The 25,846-nt window shown below is 39.8% G+C and overlaps 1 non-coding gene, 1 pseudogene and 2 gene segments (V, D, J or C); 3 read left to right on the forward strand and 1 right to left on the reverse strand.

Annotated features, from left to right (window-relative positions):
• The first annotated feature begins 3,242 nt into the window (after window positions 1-3,242).
• On the forward strand, window positions 3,243-4,393 carry LOC113601528 (T cell receptor alpha variable 22-like). The segment is given in 2 exon segments: window positions 3,243-3,406; window positions 3,593-4,393. Coding segments are annotated over 2 exon segments (648 nt in total).
• Window positions 4,394-8,454: 4,061 nt separating this feature from the next.
• Window positions 8,455-8,593, forward strand: LOC113601705 (uncharacterized; annotated as a pseudogene).
• Window positions 8,594-11,663: 3,070 nt separating this feature from the next.
• On the forward strand, window positions 11,664-13,572 carry LOC106971428 (T cell receptor alpha variable 13-1-like). The segment is given in 2 exon segments: window positions 11,664-11,924; window positions 12,087-13,572. Coding segments are annotated over 2 exon segments (387 nt in total).
• Window positions 13,573-15,757: 2,185 nt separating this feature from the next.
• On the reverse strand, window positions 15,758-15,863 carry LOC113601733 (U6 spliceosomal RNA). Its single transcript, XR_003423006.1, has one exon. It is a non-coding gene; the product is annotated as a U6 spliceosomal RNA (small nuclear RNA).
• Between the last annotated feature and the right edge of the window lie 9,983 nt (window positions 15,864-25,846).

The following is a 25,846-nucleotide window of genomic DNA, read 5'->3' on the forward strand; positions in this document are numbered from 1 at the left end:
TCTGTTAAGTTTCTCAAGATCCACATATGAGTGAAAACATATGATATGTGCCTTTCTCTGACTGATTTATTTCATTCAGCATAATACCTTCCATTTCCATCCACATTGCTGCAAATGGCATAATTTCATTCTTTCTCATTGCCAAGTAGTATTCCATTGTATATGTGTGTGGTATATGTGTGTGTGTGTGTGTGTGTGTGTGTGTGTATACAAAAAATTAAAAAATATAATAAAAAAGTTATACAAATTGCTTTAAAAAGCAGAAAATAAGAATAAATTCTTTCTCTTTCTGTATCCAAGAAAAAGCAAAAAAAACAAAAGCAAAAAACAAAACAAAAAACCTCAAATAGATGGACCAATGAACAGAATGAAATTCGAATAACATCCAGTTTCCCTAGAAGTCTAACTATGAAGCACTTTATAGTCCATACACTAAGCCTGTGGATAGATTTGTGGTGGTTCTCTAGGGCTTGAGCTTGGTTGGTGTGGTTGGATGGGGTTAACGTAATGGCTGGGTTCTCCACTAGGTGGTGGTGCTTAGCTTACTGGGGTGGATTGCTGTGGCTCGCATGCGCATATATGCACATGCGTGGGAGAGGTGGAAATGGTGTCACCCATCTTCCAGTCTATGGCACTGGAACTCTGCTCTCACCGACCATCAATCAAGTACCCTTCCTTTGTCTCTGGCTTCCATCCACTTCCTTCTTCTACACTGTTCATGTCCAAGCCAGCAGTCTGCCAGGTTGCACCTCTCTCCTGAATTATATCTCATATGGGGCTGTGTTTACATTCCCCTCATTTCTGAGAGCCCTGCAGCTTGGACCTGCTCTGACCCTCTGGGGGAGGGTTTCCAGGAGCAAGGGCTGGTTGCTGGCTTTGCCTTGGGAATGTTTGTGTGGTTGCACTGTTGCAGAGGTTCAGAGATTGTGGCTGGGTGCATGTTTGCCCCAGAAAAAAGTTCATGTGATCACACAGGAGTAGAGGTTCAGAGATTATGGGAAAGCACAACACACAGCCGGTGCCAGGTTTCACCACACCCTGGCACTTTGGTTCCAATATCAGCAAACATGGCTGTTCTCTGGTGTCCAATGGGACCTTTGCCTGTGGGGAGGTCCTATAGCCTCTACCAAATGTCCTCCAAGCAGGGGAACTTCTACTCCCTGTGTGGCCAATGGATCCCTCGGACCTTGCTGCCTGCTCCAGGGTATTCACTTTTCCCACCAGAGTACCACCAGGTATTGAGCTATGGACTTTCTGACACTGCTCTCCCCTGTTTATAGAGTCCTATTGGTATTGAAACCATCTCCTTTCTCCTTTCTTCCTTTCTTGTTCAGTCACTTTGGGTGTTTCCACCTTTTTCTTTCTCTCCAGCTGCTTCAGGAGGAGTGCTTTTCCTGTACTCTCCCCACTTTCTCTGTCCTCTCTCTGCAAAAACAGTTCCCTACCCTCTGTGGCTTCTGTCTCTCCAAGTTTACCTTTCTGTACTGTGTACTTGCCAAGTTCTGTGGCTCAAGTTATGCAGATTGTTGTGTTAATCCTCAGATCAATTTTCTAGGTGTGCAATATGGTTTGGTGCTGATCTAGCTACATTTCAGGGACAAGAAAAGCTGAGAAGTTCCATGCTGCTCTGCCATCTTGGCCCCTCTCTTCTATGGGTTTATTTAAAAAAGTTTTTAAGTTTATTTATTTATTTTGAGAGAGAGAGAGCAAGAGAGTGCATGGACAGGGGAGTGGCAGAGACAGAGGGAGAAAGAGAATCCCAAGCAGGCTCTGTGCTGTCAGCACAGAGCCCGAGGTGGGGCTCAAACCCACAAACCATGAGATCATGACCTGAGCTGAAACCAAGAGCCCAGCAGTTAACCAACTGAGCCATCCAGATGCCCCTGTAGATTTATTTTGAACTAAGTTAAAGAAATCAAGTAAACAGCACAGGTTGAGATTTATCAAAATATTTTCTGATATCAATTTCCATGAAATTCCATTTTACATGTGGGCTTTGGTTCATTTTTAATCCCCATTCAATCTGAGCAGTTACCTTCTATTTTGACCATCTGCATTTCCTTCATCAGGAAGCATGGAATGAATGGGGCTGGGGGGCTCTGTGTCTGCTGAGTTGCTTGGTATAAAGTGGTCTTTGCTGATTGTTTCAGTCCTCTAGGGGGCACTCTAGGCTTTGTAAGAAACAAAGACTTTGTGATGGTCCAAGAGTTGAACAGTTGAAGAGAGAACAGAAGTCATGTGACCCAGTCAAATTATAAATAGCAAAGGTTGGGGGGGGGGGAAGGGGGACATTGTTTGCCTAAAATTCATCTCAGGTTTCCAGTTCTGCCATTCCACATAAACTTCAAAAAGGTGGAACCCATATCTCCATAAATACCCTGTGAGGATGACTCGCTGAGCACAAGTACCAGGATAAGAATATTTCTGGGCATTGTGACTGTGGAAGCTCAATGGAAAACATCCTATTACCTGTTTTCCATGGTTATCAATAAAATCACACAAACCCACTGACATAGAAATTATTTCAATATCCCAGACAGCCTACCTTTTCATTTATCTCTGCTCAGAGTGGAAGGAATGAGAATGAAGAGAAGAGAAAAAAATAAGGAAGAAAAATGGAAGAAAAGGGAGGCTACAATATTTACTTTGACCAGTAGCATGTAGACCAGCAAAAATCAGCTGTGTGGGTGAGCAGGGTGTCCACGGGTTGCACAAGAGAGGCGGAGAGGTGTATATTAAATCAGAGTGGACATTATACAAACATCTTATTATTCACCAACTAAATTCTGCTTGGAATCATTTTCTGTGCAGATGGTGACTGTCCATCGTGGTTTCTAGAACTCTCTTGATTTCAAGAAATTATATTTACTTCCACAATACACGCTATCATATAATTTCCCTTTATTAGTATTTTTATATAATTGAATTCTCACATTGTCTATCAAACCATGCAATTTGGGTGATGGGTTACTCTTCCCTGTGACTTTTCAAGGTTCTTTGTAACCCATTGACACACTGACTTATACAGAAATATTATCCACTTTCCTCTAATCCACAAATTTCTTACAAAAAGTATTTTCAGGGAAAAAAAAAACTCTTATAACTTCACATATTGGAAATATCGTCCCTACCTCCCTGCACCGTTGGCAAGCACAGTTTTGGATACATTGCTCTGCAGTCTCTTGGGCCGCTGTGGGTGGAGTTTCAGTTCCGGGACTGACAGGGTTCAGGTGTGATTGGTGCTCAGTGATTCTGGAGGGACGTGGTGACTGTTGACAACACAACTTCTCTGACCCAAGACTCTACACTCTTCAGAGTAGGGGTGAAGGCACATCAGCGACCAGACAAGGAGTCATGAAGAGACAGCGGGGAGCCCTGCTGGGGCTTCTGTGGGTGCAGGTTTGCTGTGAGTGGGGGCGTCCCAGACGGGGGCTGGGGAGGTTCACAGCCCGCAGTGGAGGGGGAGCTGCACAGAGCTCCTGCAGGGTCTACACCCTCAGCGGGTGTTCCCGGGAATACTTTATGGGTTTGAAAACTGCCTCAGTGGCTCTGCAGTGACTTCTTTTGTGTTTGGTTTTGTCTTTCCAAGCAGGGGTGAGAGGGATGGACGTGGAGCAGACACCTGCAGCCCTGAGCCTCCAGGAGGGAGCCAGCTCTACCCTGAGGTGCAATTTTTCCAGCTCGGTGAAAAGCGTGCAGTGGTTCCGAGAGAACCCCGGGGGCGGCAGCCCCACCCGGCTGTTTTACATCACTTCAGGGATGAAGCAGGATGGGAGGTTGAACTGCACGGTGAACACTAAAGACCGGCACAGCAGCCTGCACATCAGGGCCTCCCAGCAGGAAGACTCAGCCACCTATCTGTGTGCGGTGGAGGCACAGTGCTCCCTGCTGCTCTGCAGCCTGTCCCCAAAATGCAGCTGGGCTCGTGGCCCCAGCTCTTCATGGGGCAGGCACTTATTTGCCCACACAGGAGTTTTTGCACATTTTCATACTTATGTTACAGTACTTTTTTCTCTCCTAAAAGTAACCCATCAGGGCTGTCATTTCACTTTTGCTTTTCTTGCCCTTTTTCTTCCCAGAAAGCCCTTTCCAGGTAAAAAGCTCTACCATGGAACCATTGGAGTAGTTGACGGAGATGCCAATATCCAATGCCCAGTTGAAACATATCTCCTGGCAGCTAGCATATAAATTATATGTAAATTACTCAGAGGGAAAAGGCTTGAAAACATATATGGTCATCAACCATGACCATATGACTAAGAGATGACTAAATTTTTCAGTTAACTGCACATGGTTTTTTTTTTTTTTCAAAGAAAATAAAACAGAACGTGTGTAATGTTTTTTAAAGTTTGTATTCGGCTTTTACACTCCTGGAAATACAAATATAATAAAACAATTTTTATTGAAGTTCAACCACTCTACTTAACTTATTACAATTATTTTCTATTTTGGTAAGATAATGCCCTGTAATAAGTACTTTTATTTTATGCACGAATAAGGTGAGGATTTTAAAGCAAAAGTGACTTGGTTGAGGTCATATTATTCCTAAATTAGAGCATCTGAGGTGACATGAGAGCTTATCTGCTAGCTACCTGATGTAGAAGAGTCTTCAGAATCACAAAAGGATTTCTAATGATCAGTTTTTACAATGTGTTTATATATATCACTGACAAAAGTACCCAATTGTCATTTCTAAATAGCACCTTGGGTGGAAGAGCTCATGGAAATTTTCCTTCTGTTCCATTGAAATCCATTGCTTTTCCTTGTGTTTTGAGTGAATGTATTACTCATGATTTTGTAGCATCATTCACCATTAGGGAAATGAAGTATAAATATTCTGGAACTACTCTAAAAGAAACTCTTCTCTGTTGTAGGCAGAGACAAAGACTTCTGACTCCAAACTCAAAGTTCAAACTTGCATGTGGAATAATTAAAACACAAACTGAATTCCAGCTTGCACTGTTTTTATGTTGATGAAAGGGCGTTGCTAGGAAGCCTTGACAATTATGGTGGACATAAATGGACAGACTCCCAGAAACTGGGTGCAGAGCCAGCTTCTAGAGCATGTGACCTGTGCAATTCCACAGCACTTTGACTCTCAGAAGGAGCCCTGGCCTTGTTTTAATGCTCTGCCATCACTGTCTCGAAATTAAAATAATTTTATCTTTGTAATGGTGTTTTGTAAGTGAAGTCCTGTTAGAGGGTAGAACATATGCATGAGCAGAGGAGGTCCACGGGCAGCAGGACACAGCGTGCGAACACATGCAGGCTCAGGTTCTCGGTCACAGCAGGTTGTGTGTGAGCTGGGCAGTGGGCGGGACCACCTGTTGCGCCTGTGCGTGCTTTGGACTACCTGCGGCTTTGACATGTTGTAAAAGGGTATAGTAAATTTTGTTGGTAAATTACTACAAAATGGAAGTGTATACATGGCCATTTCAATAAAACAGTTTGGCAATTTCTCACACAACTAAACATACTCTTACCATATGACCCAGCAATGACTTTCCTGAGTATCTAACCAAAGAGTTTGAAAACTTATGTCCACACACTAACCTGTATACAGGTGTTTTATAGCGGTTTTATCCATAATGGCCAAAATTTGGGAGTAGCATCACGTCTTTGAATAGGCAAATGGGTAGATAAATGGTGGTATATCCAACCAATGGAATATGTTCAGTGCTAAAAATTATAAAAATATAATTCTGAGCTATCAAGCCATGAAGAGATAGGGGAAACTTATATGCATTTTAGTAAGTTAAAGAAGCCAATCTGAAAAGGCTACATATGTTATGATTCCAACTACATGACATTCTGGAAAAGGCAAAACTGTGGAGACAGTAAAAAGATTGTGGTTTCCCAGCTAACATCATCCTCAATGGGGAAAAACTGAGAGCTTTTTCCCTGAGATCAGGAACACGACAGGTATACCCACTCTCACCGCTATTGTTTAACATAGTGTTGGAAGTTCTAGCATCAGCAATCAGACAACAGAAGGAAATCAAAGGCATCAAAATTGGCAAAGATGAAGTCAAGCTTTCGCTTTTTGCAGATGACATGATACTATACATGGAAAATCCGATAGACTCCACCAAAAGTCTGCTAGAACTGATACATGAATTCAGCAAAGTTGCAGGATACAAAATCAATGTACAGAAATCAGTTGCATTCTTATACACTAACAATGAAGCAACAGAAAGACAAATAAAGAAACTGATCCCATTCACAATTGCACCAAGAAGCATAAAACACCTAGGAATAAATCTAACCAAAGATGTAAAAGAGCTGTATGCTGAAAACTATAGAAAGCTTATGAAGGTAATTGAAGAAGATATAAAGAAATGGAAAGACATTCCCTGCTCATGGATTGGAAGAATAAATATTGTCAAAATGTCAATACTACCCAAAGCTATCTACACATTCAATGCAATCCCAATCAAAATTGCACCAGCATTCTTCTCGAAACTAGAATAAGCAATCCTAAAATTCATATGGAACCACAAAAGACCCCGAATAGCCAAAGTAATTTTGAGGAAGAAGACCAAAGCAGGAGGCATCACAATCCCAGACTTTAGCCTCTACTACAAAGCTGTCATCATCAAGACAGCATGGTATTGGCACAAAAACAGACACATAGACCAGTGGAATAGAATAGAAACCCTAGAACTAGACCCACAAACGTATGGCAAACTAATCTTTGACAAAGCAGGAAAGAGTATCCAATGGAAAAAAGACAGTCTCTTTAACAAATGGTGCTGGGAGAACGGGACAGCAACATGCAGAAGGTTGAAACTAGACCACTTTCTCACACCATTCACAAAAATAAACTCAAAATGGATAAAGGACCTGAATGTGAGACAGGAAACCATCCAAACCCTAGAGGAGAAAGCAGGAAAACACCTCTCTGACCTCAGCCGTAGCAATCTCTTACTTGACACATCCCCAAAGGCAAGGGAATTAAAAGCAAAAATGAATTACTGGGACCTTATGAAGATAAAAAGCTTCTGCACAGCAAAGGAAACAACCAACAAAACTAAAAGGCAACCAACGGAATGGGAAAAGATATTTGCAAATGACATATCGGACAAAGGGCTAGTATCCAAAATCTATAAAGAGCCCACCAAACTCCACACCTGAAAAACAAATAACCCAGTGAAGAAATGGGCAGAAAACATGAATAGACACTTCTCTAAAGAAGACATCCGGATGGCCAACAGGCACATGAAAAGATGCTCAACGTCGCTCCTCATCAGGGAAATACAAATCAAAATCACACTGAGATACCACCTCACGCCAGTCAGAGTGGTCAAAATGAACAAATCAGGAGACTATAGATGCTGGAGAGGATGTGGAGAAATGGGAACCCTCTTGCACTGTTGGTGGGAATGCAAATTGGTGCAGCCACTCTGGAAAACAGTGTGTAAGTTCCTCAGAAAATTAAAAATAGACCTACCCTATGACCCAGCAATAGCACTGCTAGGAATTTACCCAAGGGATACAGGAGTACTGATGCATAGGGGCACTTGTACCCCAATGTTTATAGCAGCACTCTCAACAATAGCCAAAATATGGAAAGAGCCTAAATGTCCATCAACTGATGAATGGATAAAGAAATTGTGGTTTATAGACACAATGGAGTACTACAGGGCAATGAGAAAGAACGAAATATGGCCCTTTGTAGCAATATGAATGGAACTGGAGAGTGTGATGCTAAGTGAAATAAGCCATACAGAGAAAGACAGATACCATATGGTTTCACTCTTATGTGGATCCTGAGAAACTTAACAGAAACCCATGGGGGAGGGGAAGGAAAAAAAAAAAGAGGTTAGAATGGGAGAGAGCCAAAGCATAAGAGACTCTTAAAAACTGAGAACAAACTGAGGGTTGATGGGGGGTGGGAGGGAGGGGAGGGTGGGTGATGGGTATTGAGGAGGGCACCTTTTGGGATGAGCACTGGGTGTTGTATGGAAACCAATTTGACAATAAATTTCATATATTGAAAAAAAAAGATTGTGGTTTCCAAGGGTTGAGGGGAGCAGGAGGGGTGAGCAGAGCACAGAGAATATTTAGTGTAGTGAACCTACTCACTATGATACTACAGTGGTGGATACATGCCATTGTACATTTGTTCAAAACCATAAAATGTGTAACACCAAGAGTGAACCCCTGGTAAACTGAGGACTTTGGGTGATACAATGTGTCAACATAGGTTCATCCATTGTTAAAGGTACACCACTGCCATGGGGAAGTTGATAATGGGAGAGGCCGTGCAGAAGGTGGAATAGAAACCTCAGTATGTGCTTCCTAAGTTTTCATTGAACCCTAAAATAGCTGAAAAAAATGAAAACCTTTAAAAAATTAAATTCAGAGACATGAAATGAAGAGTTAAAGCATTTTAGAAAAATGGTTCTACTAGAAACATTACCTAATGAGCCTCCTTTTGGAATAAAGATCTCAATTGCTTCTCAGCCTTTTGGCTAAGATCAAGTGTGAATGAAGATCTCAAATTTTCCTTTTGAATCAATCTTAAAAATTATATAAGCAGTCCTGGCTGGAAATTTTGAACCTCCATACTAAATCTTCAAGGAGAAAGCCAGAATCCAGAAAGTAGTTAGGCTGTTTTAAAAAGTGCTTCTTGGGGCGCCTGGGTGGCTCAGTCGGTTCAGCGTCCGACTTCGGCTCAGGTCATGATCTCACAGTTCGTGGGTTCGAGCCCTGCATCAGGCTCTGTGCTGACTGCCTGCTCAGAGCCTGGAGCCTGCTTCAGATTCTGTGTCTCCTACTCTCTCTGCCCCTCCCCCGTTCACGCTTTGTCTCACTCTGTTTCTCAAAAATAAATGTAAAAAAAATTTTTTTTTTAAAAAAGTGCTTCTTGCTTTCCATGTTAGTAAGCTCATCCACCTCCTCCAGCCTCTCTCAGTTGCAGAGATTTTCTTTTCCTCATATGATATGTATGTATGATATGTAATAGATTTATATAAGAAATAGGTCTCCAGAAGAACACCGTGCTTACCCATGGAGCCACCTGGATCTCACTGCTTATGATGGTCTTTACACTCAGTGAATAAAGTCCCATTTGATTCCATTTTTGTATGGATTTAGTTCCCCTTGATTCATTATTGATCTCATGGAAGAAATGAAAACCCAGATAGGATCTCATCCTGGGGACTGTGTCTCTGCTTCTGAAGAGGTCCCACTGTTGGTTAGGAGAAACCTCAGACCTATGAGATCACATACGGTTGTGGAAATAATCTTGGGGTTCCACAATGCATGCAATTTAACCCCACACTCACACAAGTCCACACTGCTCTCAGCCAGTCCTCAATAAATATTTGCTGTGTTATATAGTATGAAACAAATTTAAAGCTGGAAGAGCCCTTTCGAAAGGGTTTTTTAGTCCACTTCATTTTACAAAACAGAGGCTGTATCCAAGGGTACAGTATGGAACAATTAGGTAGTCAAAGAGCTGGGAGAGAAAGAAACCAGTTTGCTCATTTCCTTCCCCTGCCTCCTTGCTGCATGATCATTCTCCTGGGTAAAGAGAAAGTATCTAATGCAAGTCCAGCCACTTAGATCTCTGTAGTTTGGGTCTGTGAAAGCCATGGTCCAACAGTTTGATCGCCTGAATGGAGAGCTGTAATTTGTGTAAATATCTGACACCGTGGGCAGGAAAGGAGACTAAGCCTGAGCCACTGTTGTTCTACCTGCAGGCTCATCCTCCACTCACTGGTTTCTGGAGGAGGGAACCGAAGGTGATAGTGTCATCTGAACACCTACATGCATTTCTAAGGACTTTCCCCCAAGTAGCAAATATATTTATTACCCCAGATGGGTATCCCTTGAAGTCAGGATGAGTATAATGAGCATGACTCACACATTGTCTACAAAAAAAGATCACTGGATTTGGAAGACTTCTGGAGCTGGGAGTCCATGAAGGTGTTTGATGAAGGTTTTCTAGGCCAACACTCTGACAAGAAGTAAAGCAATATTCTCTGAAATAATCATGGAGTTGGGAATTTTGTCCAAGAGATGGCTGTATCTATCTGTGTTACGGTCAATACATGGAAGAACATTATTCGTATGAATGCTCACATTCAGAACATCACATTCAGTTCTGTGTGTCACACCTCAAAAGTGCCTATATTGACCTCAGTGTCTAGATCCGAGAAAACGGAAATTTGACTAGGGAAGAGTTTGAGAATTCTCATTTTATGGGGAATGGGTGAGAGAATGAAAGATTCCCCAAATCAAGAAGTTTTACATACATAAAAGCACATTTTATATATACCCATATATTTACATATTGAGTTGATGTTCTTCACCATAGCTGTCTTTAAACCTGAAGGATGGGAGATATGGAAGGAAGATTAGCTTTATTCTTTTCATTTCAGAGGATCAGTGAGTATGAATCATAGAAAGGAGCTTCCACTTTTGGAAATGAAGTGGTCTTAGTTTCCCAGAAACCATTTCTTCTGATCAATTCTTTAGGGCCTGTTTCCTGTTGGTACTATTCCTGAGCACATGCGAGATTTAGACTTCCGTGGAATTATTCTCACAGAGGTCATCAGAAAATTCCAAGACATTCAAGTGGATGAGAAAGGGTTTAGACAGAGGGCAATAATTCTGGAAACTCATAGGTCCAGAGAACTTTATCAATGAATTTGGGGAGAGAACACTGTAGAGGAGTTTAGGAGAAAAATAACAGAGTATGGAATGTGAACCAGTGATGACCAGGAAGGGGAAGGATGACACAATAGTTGGCTAATACTTTAGAAGGAATTCTACTGAGTCCATGAGTCGGTAATTGCATTTTAAGACATGCCATCTATCTTGATTTGAGAAAATGAAATCAGTTCAAGGATAAAGTCATATGTGGTTATATTTTCTGAGCGTGCAGCTTGATGTTTGCTCAGCACGTCTAGTCTGTCTTTCAATACTTTGCAGAATATAAGACACATAACATTCAAATAGATTTCTTAATAGCATGTCAGATTTCTTTATGCAAATTAATCTAATCTTTGGTCAAACTGTTTCCTATAGTTGAAATATTAATAAGTAAGTGATGGAAGTTATCTCCCTGCTCCCTTATGATTGAAATTTGGTCTTCTACTTTTTGTCACAGTCATCTTACTGAGGGAAGATTCCACATCTGACTGTTGGTACTGTCAGTCCTCTGGGAGTAGCAAGGTCATGGGCCAGACAGCTCGGACAAGCAGCGACTGAGATAAAAGTTATCTTATTTGAAATATCAAATGATATTCTCTCTTTTACTCTAATCTTTGGCTTGCATGTTCCTTTTAGGAAAGTTTTTCTCCATGACAGACAAATGAGGCTGGTAGATTTGGCAGAAAGGGAAGGTTTTCTATGTTCTTTGTTTAAGACAGTGAGTCATGATTCCTTCCTCATTTCAAACATGTACACGAGGCCCATCAGTGAGTAAACGGCAACAGGATCTACTCTTTTGAACTTAACAGTGACCCAGTAGTATGCAGAGGTATAAATCTTAATGTTTACATTCTTCCTGTGCATCTAGTCTCTGGTCTAGGATGTAATTTGTTTGATGTATTGCTGCCATTATGCGTCTGAGTCCCTCAGAGGCTTGGGGTAGGGAAAGAAGGTTTTCCCCAGTGAGTTCAGTACAGACGTGACCACAGGAGGGTGCACCTGAGCTGCCACAGACCAGGCTGAGGGTCCATGGTAGAGCATCTGCATGAGTAGGTCTGGCAGAAGCACAGCCGTCTCCTTATTGGCTGGTGGACACGTGGGAAACCACTCTGACTGATGCAGGAAAGAAGGGCGAGCCGGTACTAGAAGTAGCTGTGCTGGCTGGAGGTGGCAATTCTGAAAGTGATTGTAATTGTAATTGGGAGGAACCATGAGGACATCCGAGGGGGCTTTCATCACGCTCTTGTGGCTGCCGCTGCACTGTGAGTTGAGTGTTTATGAGAAACAGAGTAATTAGTGGATAGTCTTCAGCAGTCAAGACTGGCTTTACTCAGGTTTCCTCCAGGTAGTGGAGAAAAGGGGAATTCTGAAGCATAATAACGCGGGAACTGCTCTCCTTTCTCTGACCTTTTCTTTCTGCACAGGGCTCAGCCGAGGAGAGAATGTGGAGCAGCATCCTTCCACCCTGAGTGTCCAGGAGGGAAACAGCTGTGTTATCACCTGTAGTTACTCAGACAGTGCCTCAAACTACTTCCCTTGGTATAAGCAAGAACTTGGAAAAGGTCCCCAGCTCATTATAGACATTCGTTCAAGTGTGGCCAAAAAAGAAGACCAAAGACTCACTGTTTTACTGAATAAGACGGCCAAGCATCTGTCCCTGCACATCGCAGCCGCCCAGCCTGCAGACTCAGCTGTCTACTTCTGTGCAGCAAGTGCACATTGCGTCCCAGACACCTGCTGCCTGCACCCAAACCTGTGACTGGGCAGCCCCTGTCCTTTGACACAGAACTTCAAGTAGATCGTTTGTGCTATTGTTTGTCTGCAGGCGGAAGCTAATGTGTTAGACATTAAAGCATAACTTAAGACAACAGGGATCGAGATGACCCAGACAGGGTTAGAACATTTTCTTGGATGATTGCTGCTCAATGGAATTCTTGAAGGGAGTTAGTAAGGTTTTATTTTGAAATTCAGGCTTTAAATGTGAGTTTACATATGCTATTCAGATGCCTTTCCCATAAATAACCCCTTAGTACTAATATTTCAGTCCTTACTATGGATGAGATGGGCATTTAAATGTTGTGTTTCCAAGCAGCATTTATTATTTTTCTGATTTTACAACATTACATGTCAAATATAGAAATACATAAAGTGAAAAATATGAAAGTCATACTTCTATAATTGGATATTATTGCTAATATTCATTTTAGTCTTAAAAAATCATATTCTGATTAGGAACATGATTTTTTCACTTAATATAATTTAATTTGAGCATTCCTTCCATCATGTTTTCACCTCTAACATCTACTTTATTTTATTTTTAATGTTTTATTTAACATCTGCTTTACAATAGCTCTGTGAAATATTTTAATTAAGTACAGTTTCATACTAATTTTCTTCCTCTGTATTTGGGACAAAATTTGACAGCCATATATGTGATTTGATCACTTTCTCTTTCAGAAAATGTGGCATGGGTTTTCCTTTAGAGCCCAGTGATGGTGTCTATTATTTGTGTGTTTGAGAGAAATTAAGATAGGGAATGACTTGACAATATGAACTTAAGATAAAACTCAGAAATCTATTCTCATTTACAAAATTCTCTAAGTATATGTTCACAATTACTCTCTCATAGAATTTAGAAGACAGAATTTTGTATTTCATTCACTGCTGTATTCGCAGTACCTAGCACAAACTTTTTCATATAATGGGCTATCCGTAGATGTTTTTTAAAGAAAGAAGGAAAGATGAATTCTGCTACTTAAACATACTTTTAATCTAATTTTTATGATGGAATTAAATGTATAAATTGATTGTGAAAAATAAAAGTCCTTAATGTGTATATCTGATTATTTGTTTCAGAGCGTTCTGTTTCTTTCCATTCATATGTCTTCCTTTCTTAATAAAGCTCTGTGGTTTTAAGATAATTAAATGTATTCTTGGACTTGTAATTTTGTGTTATCATTATAATTAAAACCGTTCTTTCTGAGGCATATGGGAAACATTTTATATGCACTTATTAGCCACCTCGTTAGTGCAGTGCACACAAAGGCATTTGGACTAATGGTTAATGTAGAGACAACTTGTTCCAAACCTCCCTGAGTCAACTTCACATTTGATTGAATTAAACATTACTAACCATAGCCTTTTTTTTTTTAGGGAGAGAGAGGGTGTGAGTGAGCAAGGGAAAGAGAGAGAGGGTGCAAGTTGGGAAGGGGGGGTAAAGAGAAAGAAGGAGAGGGAGGGAGAGAGAGAGAGAAGCAGGGCTCACCCAGGACTTGTGTTTTACCAGAAGCGGGGCCCGAGATCCCCTGATGTGGGACTCGTTATCAAGCTTAGTGCCAAATATTCTGCAACCAAATTGGAATTATTAAACTTTTCCATGGATTGGTCTTTCTGTTTTTTAAGAGGTGCTCGGGGTGCCTTGGTGGCTCAGTCGGTTAAGCGTCCGACATCGGCTCAGGTGATGATCTCATGGTCCGTGAGTTCGAGCCCCACGTCAGGCTCTGTGCTGACAGCTCAGAGCCTGGAGCCTGTTTCAGATCCTGTCTCCCTCTCTCTCTGACCCTTCCCCATTCATGCTGTATCTCTCTCTGTCTCAAAAATAAATAAACATTAAAAAATTAAAAAAAAAAAAAGAGGTGCTCACATAAGGACGTTGGTTGGAAATGTATGCGTAGCATGATGGCCTGCTCAGGCATTTTTCCCTAGCTTCTACAGTGTCTTTTGTATCGTGATCTTTCGTCATTATGATAAAATTTCTTTTTAACAACACGAAGACATCAATAATTCATGTATTTGCTGTTCCTTTCTTATAAGATACATGAGCTATGTGAAAGGGTCAATAAAAGAAAGTTAAGGAATCTCACTGTCTTTATAGTGTTTGGAAGGTGTGAATACTTTAAAAGCATATTGACTGACACTGACTACATAATTTTTTTTTGGAAATTGACATGCCCAAAAGATATCCATTAGTTCAGCCACTTGAATTAATGTTGCTTCTGCTAAGTGATTGAACTTTATAAAGGATTCTGGAGTGGTAATTGCATGACCAGTCTGGTATTGTCTCTTTCAATGTTTAAGATAAGATTATTAAAATTCTATTAATTCAGAATCTGGTCTCAGAGTGTCTGACAGATTTACCCTGGATATGGACACTTCTTGAATGACATAAGTGCAATCATGAGGCTCCCTTCATTGAGAAATGTGTTAGAGTTGAGTAATAGGAGTAGAAATTAATAATATTTCACATTTACTCTGCCAGTGGTAGAAAAACATTAGGTGTTTATAGATAGTTATAGTCTATCACTTAGAGAGCCTGACAGTTGCACTCTATGTGGTTCTATCATATTTCATGGAGACTGCAGTACAAATTCTGAAGATGCTTTGACCAATTTAGCTGAAGCTATAATGATTTTGAGACAAGCATGTTAAGTCTTTGCTACTGTATCAGGAAGTCAACAGTAAGAGGCAATGGATCTTTGCTCTTTGCCATGATGTTGAAAAATATCCTTAGGACACAACCTTACTTTTAATCTGTGCACACAGAGAAAGTCTTATCACAATCAATCATCATACGGTCAATAGTCTTGTGGAGGTGTATGGTGTCACCTATTGGTATATTCTTTTCAGAACTGAGCATACAAAGTACAGGGGCTTACTGTGGTTCAACTGAGGTAATGAGAAAAATATAAATTTAAATATTTGATAATTAATGAACAAACTCTGATGTTTATTCTGGCCTTTCTGAAACAGAGCTGAGCTGTTGAAACTAAACAATGTAAGAAGGAGACCTCGGTGACAGGATCTATTATCTGAGGGCTTCAGTCTAAACCTTTCAGCAAAAAGTGATTAGATTTTCCAGCCTTTGGCCCCAAAAAAGGCATCTGAACAGACATTGACAGTGAGGAAGAATACTGGCATACTAATAGGTAGATTGAAAGAGCTACAGTTAGTCTAAACATTTTGCCTTCTTATCATAAAGTGATTTATTTCTATCTTACGTGAAATAACATAGTGTGAGCATACACGATTCTTACATCTTTTTTCATGATTCTTATATCTTATGCTGTTTCCATAATACATTACATGTAGTAGTTTTAAAAATATAGAATACTTCATGAATTTTCACATCATTCTTGCACACAGGCCATACTAATTTTCTCTGTATTATTCTAATTTTAGTATATGTGTCCCGAAAGTGACCCTTAGTTGTCATATTTTTAAGTAAGTGCCTCCCACCCACTTTCATCACAGATGCAATGAATGAACATATTGTAGTTAAACCACCAATCCTCATTTCAATATAAAATTTTACTCATTCATTTTCAGATGTGACTTTACACATTAGAGTCACTGAATGCAAAAAGAAGTCTGGATAATGAGACTCTCAGCTGGTACAGAGAGAAGTGTGACATGACCCACACAGCTTGCTACAGGAAACCTCTATTTCCTGTTCTGGGGCAACAGCAACACATACCCAGCCATCCTTCCTTCACCCTGGCAGGCTCCCCTCACGGTGCCGAGCTCTGAAATTGAAGAAGACATTTCCCATCTAGTGGAAAAACTCAAACATGTTTCTGTCCAGCCTTCTGAAGGTGGTAATGGCTTCAATGTGGCTGGGTAAGGATGGCCCCCATTGTAATGTTCCTCCTGTATGACCTAAAAACAGGGGACATAAGTGGTGTCTTGTGGGTACCTTGGAAGGGAGGGATAATAGTGTGTAAAACACAATTTCCTTGTGCCAGATGACTTATTCTGAAACTCTGATCCCATGTTTTTTTCTTCAGGATCCAGTATTTCCCAAAAGGTAACTCAAGCCCCACCAGCGATGTTAGTACAGGAGAAGGAGGCTGTCATCCTGGAATGCACATATGACACCAGCGATCCAAATTATAGTCTATTGTGGTACAAGCAGCCCAGCCGCGGGGAGATGATTTTCCTTGTTCGTCAAGATTCTCACAACCAACAAAATGCCACAGAAGGTCGCTACTCATTGAATTTCCAGAAGGCAAGAAAATCCATCCATCTTGTCATCTCAGCTTCACAGCTGGAGGACTCTGCAGTGTATTTCTGTGCACTCAGGAGCCCACAGTGAGAGGCATGCTGGAGGGAGGTGTACCCAAACCCCAGAGCTCTTGTTGATACATCCACCTGTTGTAGGGATCAAGGCAGGGAATTCCATCCTACACAGGAAGTGGCTAAGGCTGGGGCAGCTCAGATGGAGGGTTAGAGGGAAAACCTGACTCTAAGAAAATACCTCTCTAGATAAGAATTATCATTCATCAAAAACATCCTTACCCCTGAAAATTTGTGTTGAAAGGGTTTATTGAAAACTAGAAAAGCCACGATAAACAATTTGCCATTTTGCAATTAGATTCAGCTGTGAGAATTGGCTAAGTAAATTCGGAAACATTTGACTCAAAAATCAGTAAAAATGTGTGTGAATTGTTGGATTTTCAGGTGAATTTTATTCAGTAAGTATATCTCGAATATATATTATGTTACAGCCATTATTTAGAATATGGAAGGCAATGGAATGTTTCTGTGGTTTTCCTTTTTTTTGTTTTATGTCACGCTGGTTTATTCTGCTTAATTACATGGTTTAATTAGGTTTCTTTACTGTGAGTCAACTGTACTTACATGTATTTTCCAAGGTGCCTACTCTGTGACATATGTCTGTACTATTGCTCGTCCCATGTTATTAACACGCCTAGCATTTATGTCGATTTGCATTCTGGAGGTTTACCTGCTTCCCAACACTGTTATCTGCAAATGATCATGATTAGTGGCTCTTAGGGGGGGACCCTGTGAAGTAGCAGGGTGTGAATTATCCTCTTTGTCTGTTCCCACCCTTTACTTCAAAACTTTTTCAAAGGCATTTTTCCCAGCACGTGGCTCAGATTGCACACTTCTGAGCCCTCTTTGTTTGATCAATGTTCCACAGTCCAACACCACTCCTTCTCTCCATTTTCCTCCTTCCACCTCTAACCTCATTTCCCCAGTGCCTTCACATTTGAATGGTAATGGATGGTTGATAATTGGTCTTGCATTGTAACACTCTTTTATATTTGCGTGGAAAGCAGATGGGTAGGGTAGAAGTCTTAACAAGAATCTCTTTAAAAAATTTTAATTATAAAATTTTACCATTGTAACATACCTTTTTACCAGTTTAACAATTTTTAAGTGTACAATTCAGTGGTATGAAATACATTTACATTGTTGTTCAACAAGCACCACTATCCATTTCCAGAAATCTTTTCATCTTGAAAAACTGAATATTTGTACTCATTAAACAATAGCTCCATCCCTACAGCCCTTGGGAACTACCATTCTACTTTCTCTTTCCATGAGTTTGACTATTTTGGACACCTCCTAGAAGTGGAATTATGCAGTATTGGTCATTATTATGTGACTTTCATTTTACATAATGTCTTCAAGGTTCACCCATGTTGCAACATGTGTCAGAATTTCTATCCTTTTTTAGGTTGAATAATATTTCAGTGTATGTCATACCACATTTTCTTTATCCATATGATCTTTTGCTGCACCTTTGGGTCTTCCAAAGCAAAACTTTCCTTTTGGTGGAAACAGGAATTTATAAATGTCTCAATGTTTGGGGTTTATAGTGAAATTCTTCCAATTTTTGAATGTATACCAGAAGTGGAATTTCTGGATCATAAGGCAATTTTATTTGAAATTTTTTGAGAGATGGTGTGTCTGGGTGGCTCAGTCAGTTTGAGTGTCTGACTTCGTCTCAGGTCATGATCTCACAGTTCGTGAGCTCGAGCCCCACATTGGGCTCTCTGCTGTCAGTGTGGAGCGTGCTTTGGATCCTCTGTCCCCATCTCTCTCTGCACCCACCCCCCACATGTTCTCTCTCTCAAAAATAAAAAAAAAAACATTTAAAATAAAAAAATTTAGAAACATTTATACTGGTTAATTGGAACAACTATGCCCTTAGACTGCATTATCACAAGTAAGTTTCAAGGACCAGAGAGAGAGTAATCACTAGTCATGAATGAAACTCCAGTATCCCAGTGGTTCACAAAACTCTAGAAGAGTTTGTCACACCTACTACGGTGCACTGCTTAAAGCAGGTATCTAATAATCGCTCTGAATGGAATGGTGAGGCCCCTATACAGGGGTCAGCTCCTGAACACCAGTTTGAGTATCCTTTATAAAAGATTTTCTTTCCTCTTTTGGTAAAAGAGCCAAACCTGCAATTATTTAATTTGCTTTATTAATAAATAACTTATTAAAGTTATTATTATTAATAATAAAAATAAACTTATTAATAAGTTATTAAAATAACTTATTAAAGACTGCCTTAAAATATTTGAAAGGTTTGGGAAGAAGTCATTTTGCCACCCTCTAGTCTTTCAGATTTCTCTGAAAGCAATGTATAGTGGCAAAAACACCGAACAGGTTTTTGCTAGACTTCTGTGTTCAAAACTGTTAGCTCTGCCATGAACTTTCTTGATACTTTTGAACTTCATTCCACTATTTACAAAATGGGAGAGTAATATTTTCCTTAATATTTTGTCGTGACAATTTATCAATAACGTATCCTAAGAGATTGACAAGCTTTTTTTATGAGGGTAATCTCATTAAATACAGAAAAAGCATTTGACCAAATTTAGATCCATTCCTGATTGAAACTCCCAGTGAATTGGGAACTGATGGGAATTTCCTCAACTTAAAGAAGGGGTTCAGCAAGATACCTCCATCAAATGTCATACTTGATGGTGAAAGCCAAATGCTTTCTCCTTGTTTTGGAAATAAGGGAAAAAGTTTGGCTCTCACCACTTGTATTTAATATTGAATTAGAGGTTCACAAATGTAATAAGGCATGTGGAAGAAACAAAAGACATACAGTTTGGAAAGGAAGAAGTGAACTTATCTTCATTAACAGACAGCATAACCGAGCAGAAAATGCAAGGGAATCTACAAAAAAAAACTACAAGAACAAATTGGTTTAACAAAGTCAAATATACACTTACCATATGACCCAGCCATTCTACTCCCAGATATTGACCCAAGAGAAATGAAAGCATATGTCAATAAAAAAATCTTTTATGAGGAGGAACCAAGATGGTGGAACAGCATGGAAATTTTTTTGGGTGTCTCACATCCGTGAAATACAGCCAGACCAACACTAAACCATCCTACACACTTAGAAAACTGATTGGAGGATTAACACAACAATCTGCACAACCTGAACCACAGAAGTCAGCAGGTACGTGGCGCGTAGTGGTGAACTTGGGGAGAGAGAAGCTGTGGAAGGTAGGGAACTGCTTTTGCGGGCGGAGAGAGGACGGAGACTGGGGATGGGGGGAGAATATGGGAAAAGCACCCCTCCCCAAAAGCAGCTGGAGAGAAAGTGGAAAATTGGAAATAGCCGCAGGGACTAAACTAAAAAGGGAGAAAGGAGAAAGGAGAGGGTTTAAATGCCATTAAGACTGTAAACAAGGGGAGTGCAAAGGCTGCAACTCCGCAGCTCCCTACCTGGCGATGCTCTGGTGGGAAGGGCGAATCCCCAGGAACAGAGTGAGGTCCGGGAGGTTCTCGTGGGCCACACCGGGAAAAGCGGTTCCACTGCTGGAAGGACGTTTGGTAGAGACGGTTGAAGCCACCTGGTCCCAGCAGACCCCAGAAAATGGCCACATTCACTGGTGCTGTAACAAGGTCGTTAAGGGTGAAGCCTGGTACCAGATGTGTGTTGTGATTTTCCATAATCCCTGAAAAGCTGCTGCTACACTATCTCACAAACTTTTTCTGGGGCGGGCTGGCACCTGGCCAAAGTCTTGGGGCACCGGCAGCAGCAGGGTCCAGCAAGCGTTCCTGGGTGCAGCCGGCATTCGGCCATTGTTCATTCGGCCATTGCTCAGTGAGACCCTCCTGCAGAGGGGCAGAACGGGTCAAAGCCACAGTCCGTCAGAAGTAAGGGGCCATGGAAAAGAGCCGCATCTGAGACAAAACTCAGGAGAGAGGTACTGCCTGGGGCCTGGTCACGGAGAGTGAAAAAGCGGGGAGTGGATGAGAGCTGAAGACGGAGGACCGGTGCACAACTGCTGATCTGGGAGAACAGACCGGGTGGCTGGGTGGCGCCATTTTTCACCGCTCTGGCGCATGCGCACCGATGAGCCCGCAACAACCCACCCCAGTAGGCTAGCAACGCCATCTAGTGGAGAGCAGAGCTATTACACCGAGCCCTGCCCAACTAGGCCAAATTGGCGTAAGAACACAAACCTCTCCGCGACTTAATCTATGGACTATAAAGAGCTACACGGACTGACCTCTAGGGGAAAACGAAGCAATTTCAGTCCTACTTCAATCTGTTAGCAGGTTCATCTATTCAATTTTCTTTCTTTTTTTTTCTTTTTTCTTTTTCTTTTTTACAATTCTTTTCTTTTTCTTGAATACAGAAAAAGAAAAAATTCATTTTTATTAAAAATATTTTCCTCTAATTTTTATTACTATATTTTTTACTTTTGTGTAAGTTTTTTTTTCAAATTCTTACTTCCATCATTCTATTTTAGTCTACTTCAGTATATTCACCTTTTCAAATTTTCAAACAATTTCCTTTATTTCTTTTTCTTTTTTCTCTTTTTCATTTCTATTCTTTTTCTTGAATGCAGAAAGAGAAAAATTTCACTTATACTTTCAATTTCTATTAAAATATTTTTATTTAATTTTTATTACTGTATTTTTTGTTTAATGTAAATTTTTTCAAATTCTGTTTTACTTCCATCATTTTATTTTAGTCTACTACAGTATATTCACTTTTTCAAATTTTCAAATGATTTCTTTTTTCTTTCTTATTCTTTTTTTATATTTTTTCTTTTTCATTTCTTTTCTTTTTTCTTAAATACAGAAAAAGAAAAAATTCATATTTATTTTTAATTTTTATTAAAATATTTTTCTTTAATTTTTTCTACTATATTCTTTACTTTTGTGTATATTTTTTCAAATTCTATTTACCCCCATCATCTCATTTTAGTCTACTTCAGTGTATTCATTTTTCAAATTCTCAAATGATTTCCTTTTTTTCTCCCCCCCTTTTTTTTCCTCTAATCTCTCAAACCACTTTCAACACCCAGACCAAAACACACCTAGGATCTAGCATCATTTATTCGACGTGTGTGTGTGTGTGTGTTTAATTTTTAATTTTAATATTTTTAAAATTTTAATTTTTTTTAATTTCAATTTTTCTTCCTCATTAATTCCTTTTCTCCCTTCAAAATTACAAAACGAAGGATTTCACCCCAAAAGAAAGAGCACGAAGAAACGACAGTCAGGGATTTAACCAACACAGATAGAAGCAAGATGTCTGAACCAAAATTTAGAATCATGATAATAAGAATACTAGCTGAGGTTGAAAATAGATTAGAACCCCTTTCTTCAGAGATAAAAGAAGTAAAAAGTAGCCAGAATGAAATTAAAAATGCTATAACTGGGATGCAATCAGGATGGATGCCGTGGTGGCAAGGATGGATGAGGCACAACAGAGAATCAGTGATATAGAGAACAAAATTATAGAGAATAATGAAGCAGAAAAAAAGAGGTAGATGAAGGCAAAAGAGCACGATTTAAGAATTAGAGAACTCAGTGACTCATTAAAAAGGAACAACATCACAATCATAGGGGTCCCAGAAGAGGAAGAGAGAGAAATAGGGGTAGAAGGGTTATGTGAGCAAATCATAGTGGAAAACTTTCCTAACCTGGGGAAAGACACAGACATCAAAATCCAGGAAGCACAGAGGACTCCCATTAGATTCAACAAAAACCGGCCACCAACAAGGCATATCATAGTCAAATTTACAAAATACTCAGGCAAGGAGAGAGTCATGAAAGCAGCAAGGGAAAAAAAGTCCCTAACCTACAAGGGAAGACAGATAAGGTTCAGCAGACCTATCCACGGAAACTTGGCAGGCCAGAAAGGAGTGGCGGGATATATTCAGTGTGCTGAATCAGAAAAAAATGCAGCCACGAATTCTTTATCCAGCAAGGCTGTCATTCAAAATAGAAGGAGAGATAAAAAGTTTCCGAGACAAACATAAATTAAAGGAGATTGTGACCACTAAACGAGCCCTGCAAGAAATTTTAAGAGGGACTCTCTGAGGGGAGAAAAGATAAAAAAAAAAAAAAAAGACCAAAAGCAACAAAGACTAGAAAGGACCAGAGAACACCACCAGAAACTCCAACTCTACAAGCAACATAATGGTAATAAATTCATATCTTTTAGTACTTGCTCTAACGTCAATGGACTCAACAATCGAATCAAAAGGCACAGGGTAACAGAGTGGATAAGAAAACACGATCCATCAATATGCTGTTTACAAGAGACCCACTTGAGACCTAAAGACACCTTCAGATTGAAAATAAAGGGATGGGAACCATCTATCATGCTAATAGTCAACAAAAGAAAGCCAGAGAAGCCATACTTATATCAGACAATCTAGACTTTAAAATAAAGACTGTATCAAGAGATGTAGAAGGGCATTATATCATAATCAAGGAGACTATCCACCAAGAAGACCTAATAATTGTAAATATTTATGCTCCAATGTGAGAGCACCCAAATATATAAAGTCGATTAATCACAAACATAAAGAAACTCGTCAATAGTAGTACCATAATAGTAGGAGACTTCAACACCCTACTCACAACAATGGACAGATCATCTAATAAAAAAATCAACAAGGAAATGATGGCTTTGAATGACACATTGGATCAGATGGACTTAACAGATATATTCAGAACATTTCAACCTAAAGCAGCAGAATGTACATTCTTCTCCAGTGCACATGGAACGTTCTCCAGATTAGACCATATACTAGGACACAAATCAGCCCTAAGTAAGTACAAAAAGATCAAGATCATACGTACATATTTTCAGACCACAATGCTATGAAACTCGAAATCAACCACAAGAAAAATTTGGAAAGAAAACAAATACTTGGAGACTGAAGAACATCCTGCTAAAGAATGAATGGGCTAACCAAGCTGTTAAAGAGGAAATTAAAAAGCATACGGAAGTCAATGAAAATGATAACACCACAACCCAAAACCTCTGGGATGCAGCAAAGGTAGTCATAAGAGGAAAGTATACAGCAATCCAGGCCTTCCTAAAGAAGGAAGAAAGATCTCAGATACACAACCCAACCTTACACCTTAAGGAGCTGGAAAAAGAACAGCAAATAAAACCCAAAACCAGCAGAAGACAGGAAATAATAAAGATTAGAGCAGAAATTAATGCTATTGAAACAAAAAAAAAAACCCCCAGTAGAATAGATCAATGAAACCAGAAGCTGGTTTTTGGAAAGAATTAACAAAATTGATAAACCACTAGCCAGTTTGGTCAAGAAGAAAAAGGAAAAGACCCAAATAAAATCAAGAATGAAAGAGGAGAGATCGCAACCAACACAACAGAAATAAAAACAATAATAAGAGAATATTATGAGCAATTATATGCCAATAAAACGGGCAATCTGGAAGACATGGACAAATTCCAAGAAACATATACACTACCAAAACTGAAAGAGGAAGAAATAGAAAATTTGAACAGACCCATAACCAGTAAGGAAATCAAATTAGTCATCAAAAGTCTGCCAAAAAACAAGAGTCCAGGGCCAGATGGCTTTCCAGGGGAATTCTACCAAACATTTAAGGAGGAGTTAACACCTATTCTCTTGAAGCTGTTCCAAAAAATAGAAATGGAAGGAAAACTTCCAAACTCTTTCTGTGAAGCCAGCATTACCTTGATTCCAAAACCAGACAGAGACCCCACTAAAAAGGAGAACCATAGACCAATTTCCCTGATGAACATGGATACAGAAATCCTCAACAAGATATTAGCCAACCAGATCCAACAATACATTAAAAAAATTATTCACCACGACCAAGCGGGATTTATACCTGGGATGCAGGGCTGGTTCAATATCTGCAAAACAATTAACATGATTCATCACATCAATAAAAGAAAGGACAAGAACCACCTGATCCTCTCAATAGATGCAGAAAAAGCATTTGACAAAATACAGAATCCTTTCTTGATAAAACCCTCAAGAAAGTAGGGATACAAGGAGCATACCTCAAGATCATAAAAGCAGTATATGAACAACCCAATGCTAATATCATCCTCAATGGGGAAAAACTGAGAGCTTTCCCCCTAAGGTCAGGAACAAGACAGGGATGTCCACTCTTGCCACTGTTACTCAACATAGTATTGGAAGTCTTAGCCTCTGCAATCAGACAACACAAAGAAATAAAAGGCATCCAGATCAGTGAGGAAGAGGTCAAACTTTCACTCTTTGCAGATGTCATGATATGCTACATGGATAACCCTAAAGATTCCACTGAAAAACTGCTAGAATTGATTCATGAATTCAGCAAAGTTGGAGGATATAAAATCAATGCACAGAAATTGGTGGCATTCCTATACATCAACAATGAAGCGAAAGAAAGAGAAATCAAGGAATCAATCCCATTTACAGTTGCACAAACAACCATAAAATACCTAGGAATAAATCTAACCAAAGAGGTGAAATATCTATACACTGAAAACTATAGAAAGCTGATGAAAGAAATTGAAGAAGACACAAAGAAATGGAAAAGGATTCCATGCTCCTGGATAGGAAGAACAAATATTGTTAAAATGTCGATACTACCCAAAGCAATCTACATATTCAATGCAATCCTATCAAAATAACACCAGCATTCTTCACAGAACTAGAACAAATAATCCTAAAATTTGCATGGAACCAAAAAAGATCCCAAATAGCCACAGCAATCTTGAAAAAGAAAACCAAAGCGGGAGGCATCACAATCCCAGAATTCAAGCTATACTACAAAGTTGTAATCATCAAGACAGTATGGTACAGGCACAAGAACAGACACTCAGATCAATGGAACAGAACAGAGAACCCAGAAATTGACCTGCAAACATATGGCCAAACAATCTTTGACAAAGCAGGAAGGAATATCCAATGGAATAAAGACAGTCTCTTCAGCCTGGTGTGGGAAAACTGGACAGTGACATTCAGAAGAATGAACCTGGACCACTTTCTTACACCAGACACAAAAATAAACTCAAAATGGATGATAGACCTAAATGTAAGACAGGAAACCATCAAAATCCTCAAGGAGAAAGCAGGCAAAAACCTCTTTGACCTTGGCCACAGCAAGT

This window comes from Acinonyx jubatus, chromosome B3 (assembly GCF_027475565.1).
Source record: "Acinonyx jubatus isolate Ajub_Pintada_27869175 chromosome B3, VMU_Ajub_asm_v1.0, whole genome shotgun sequence".
In the NCBI taxonomy this organism is placed as follows: Eukaryota; Metazoa; Chordata; class Mammalia; order Carnivora; family Felidae; genus Acinonyx; species Acinonyx jubatus.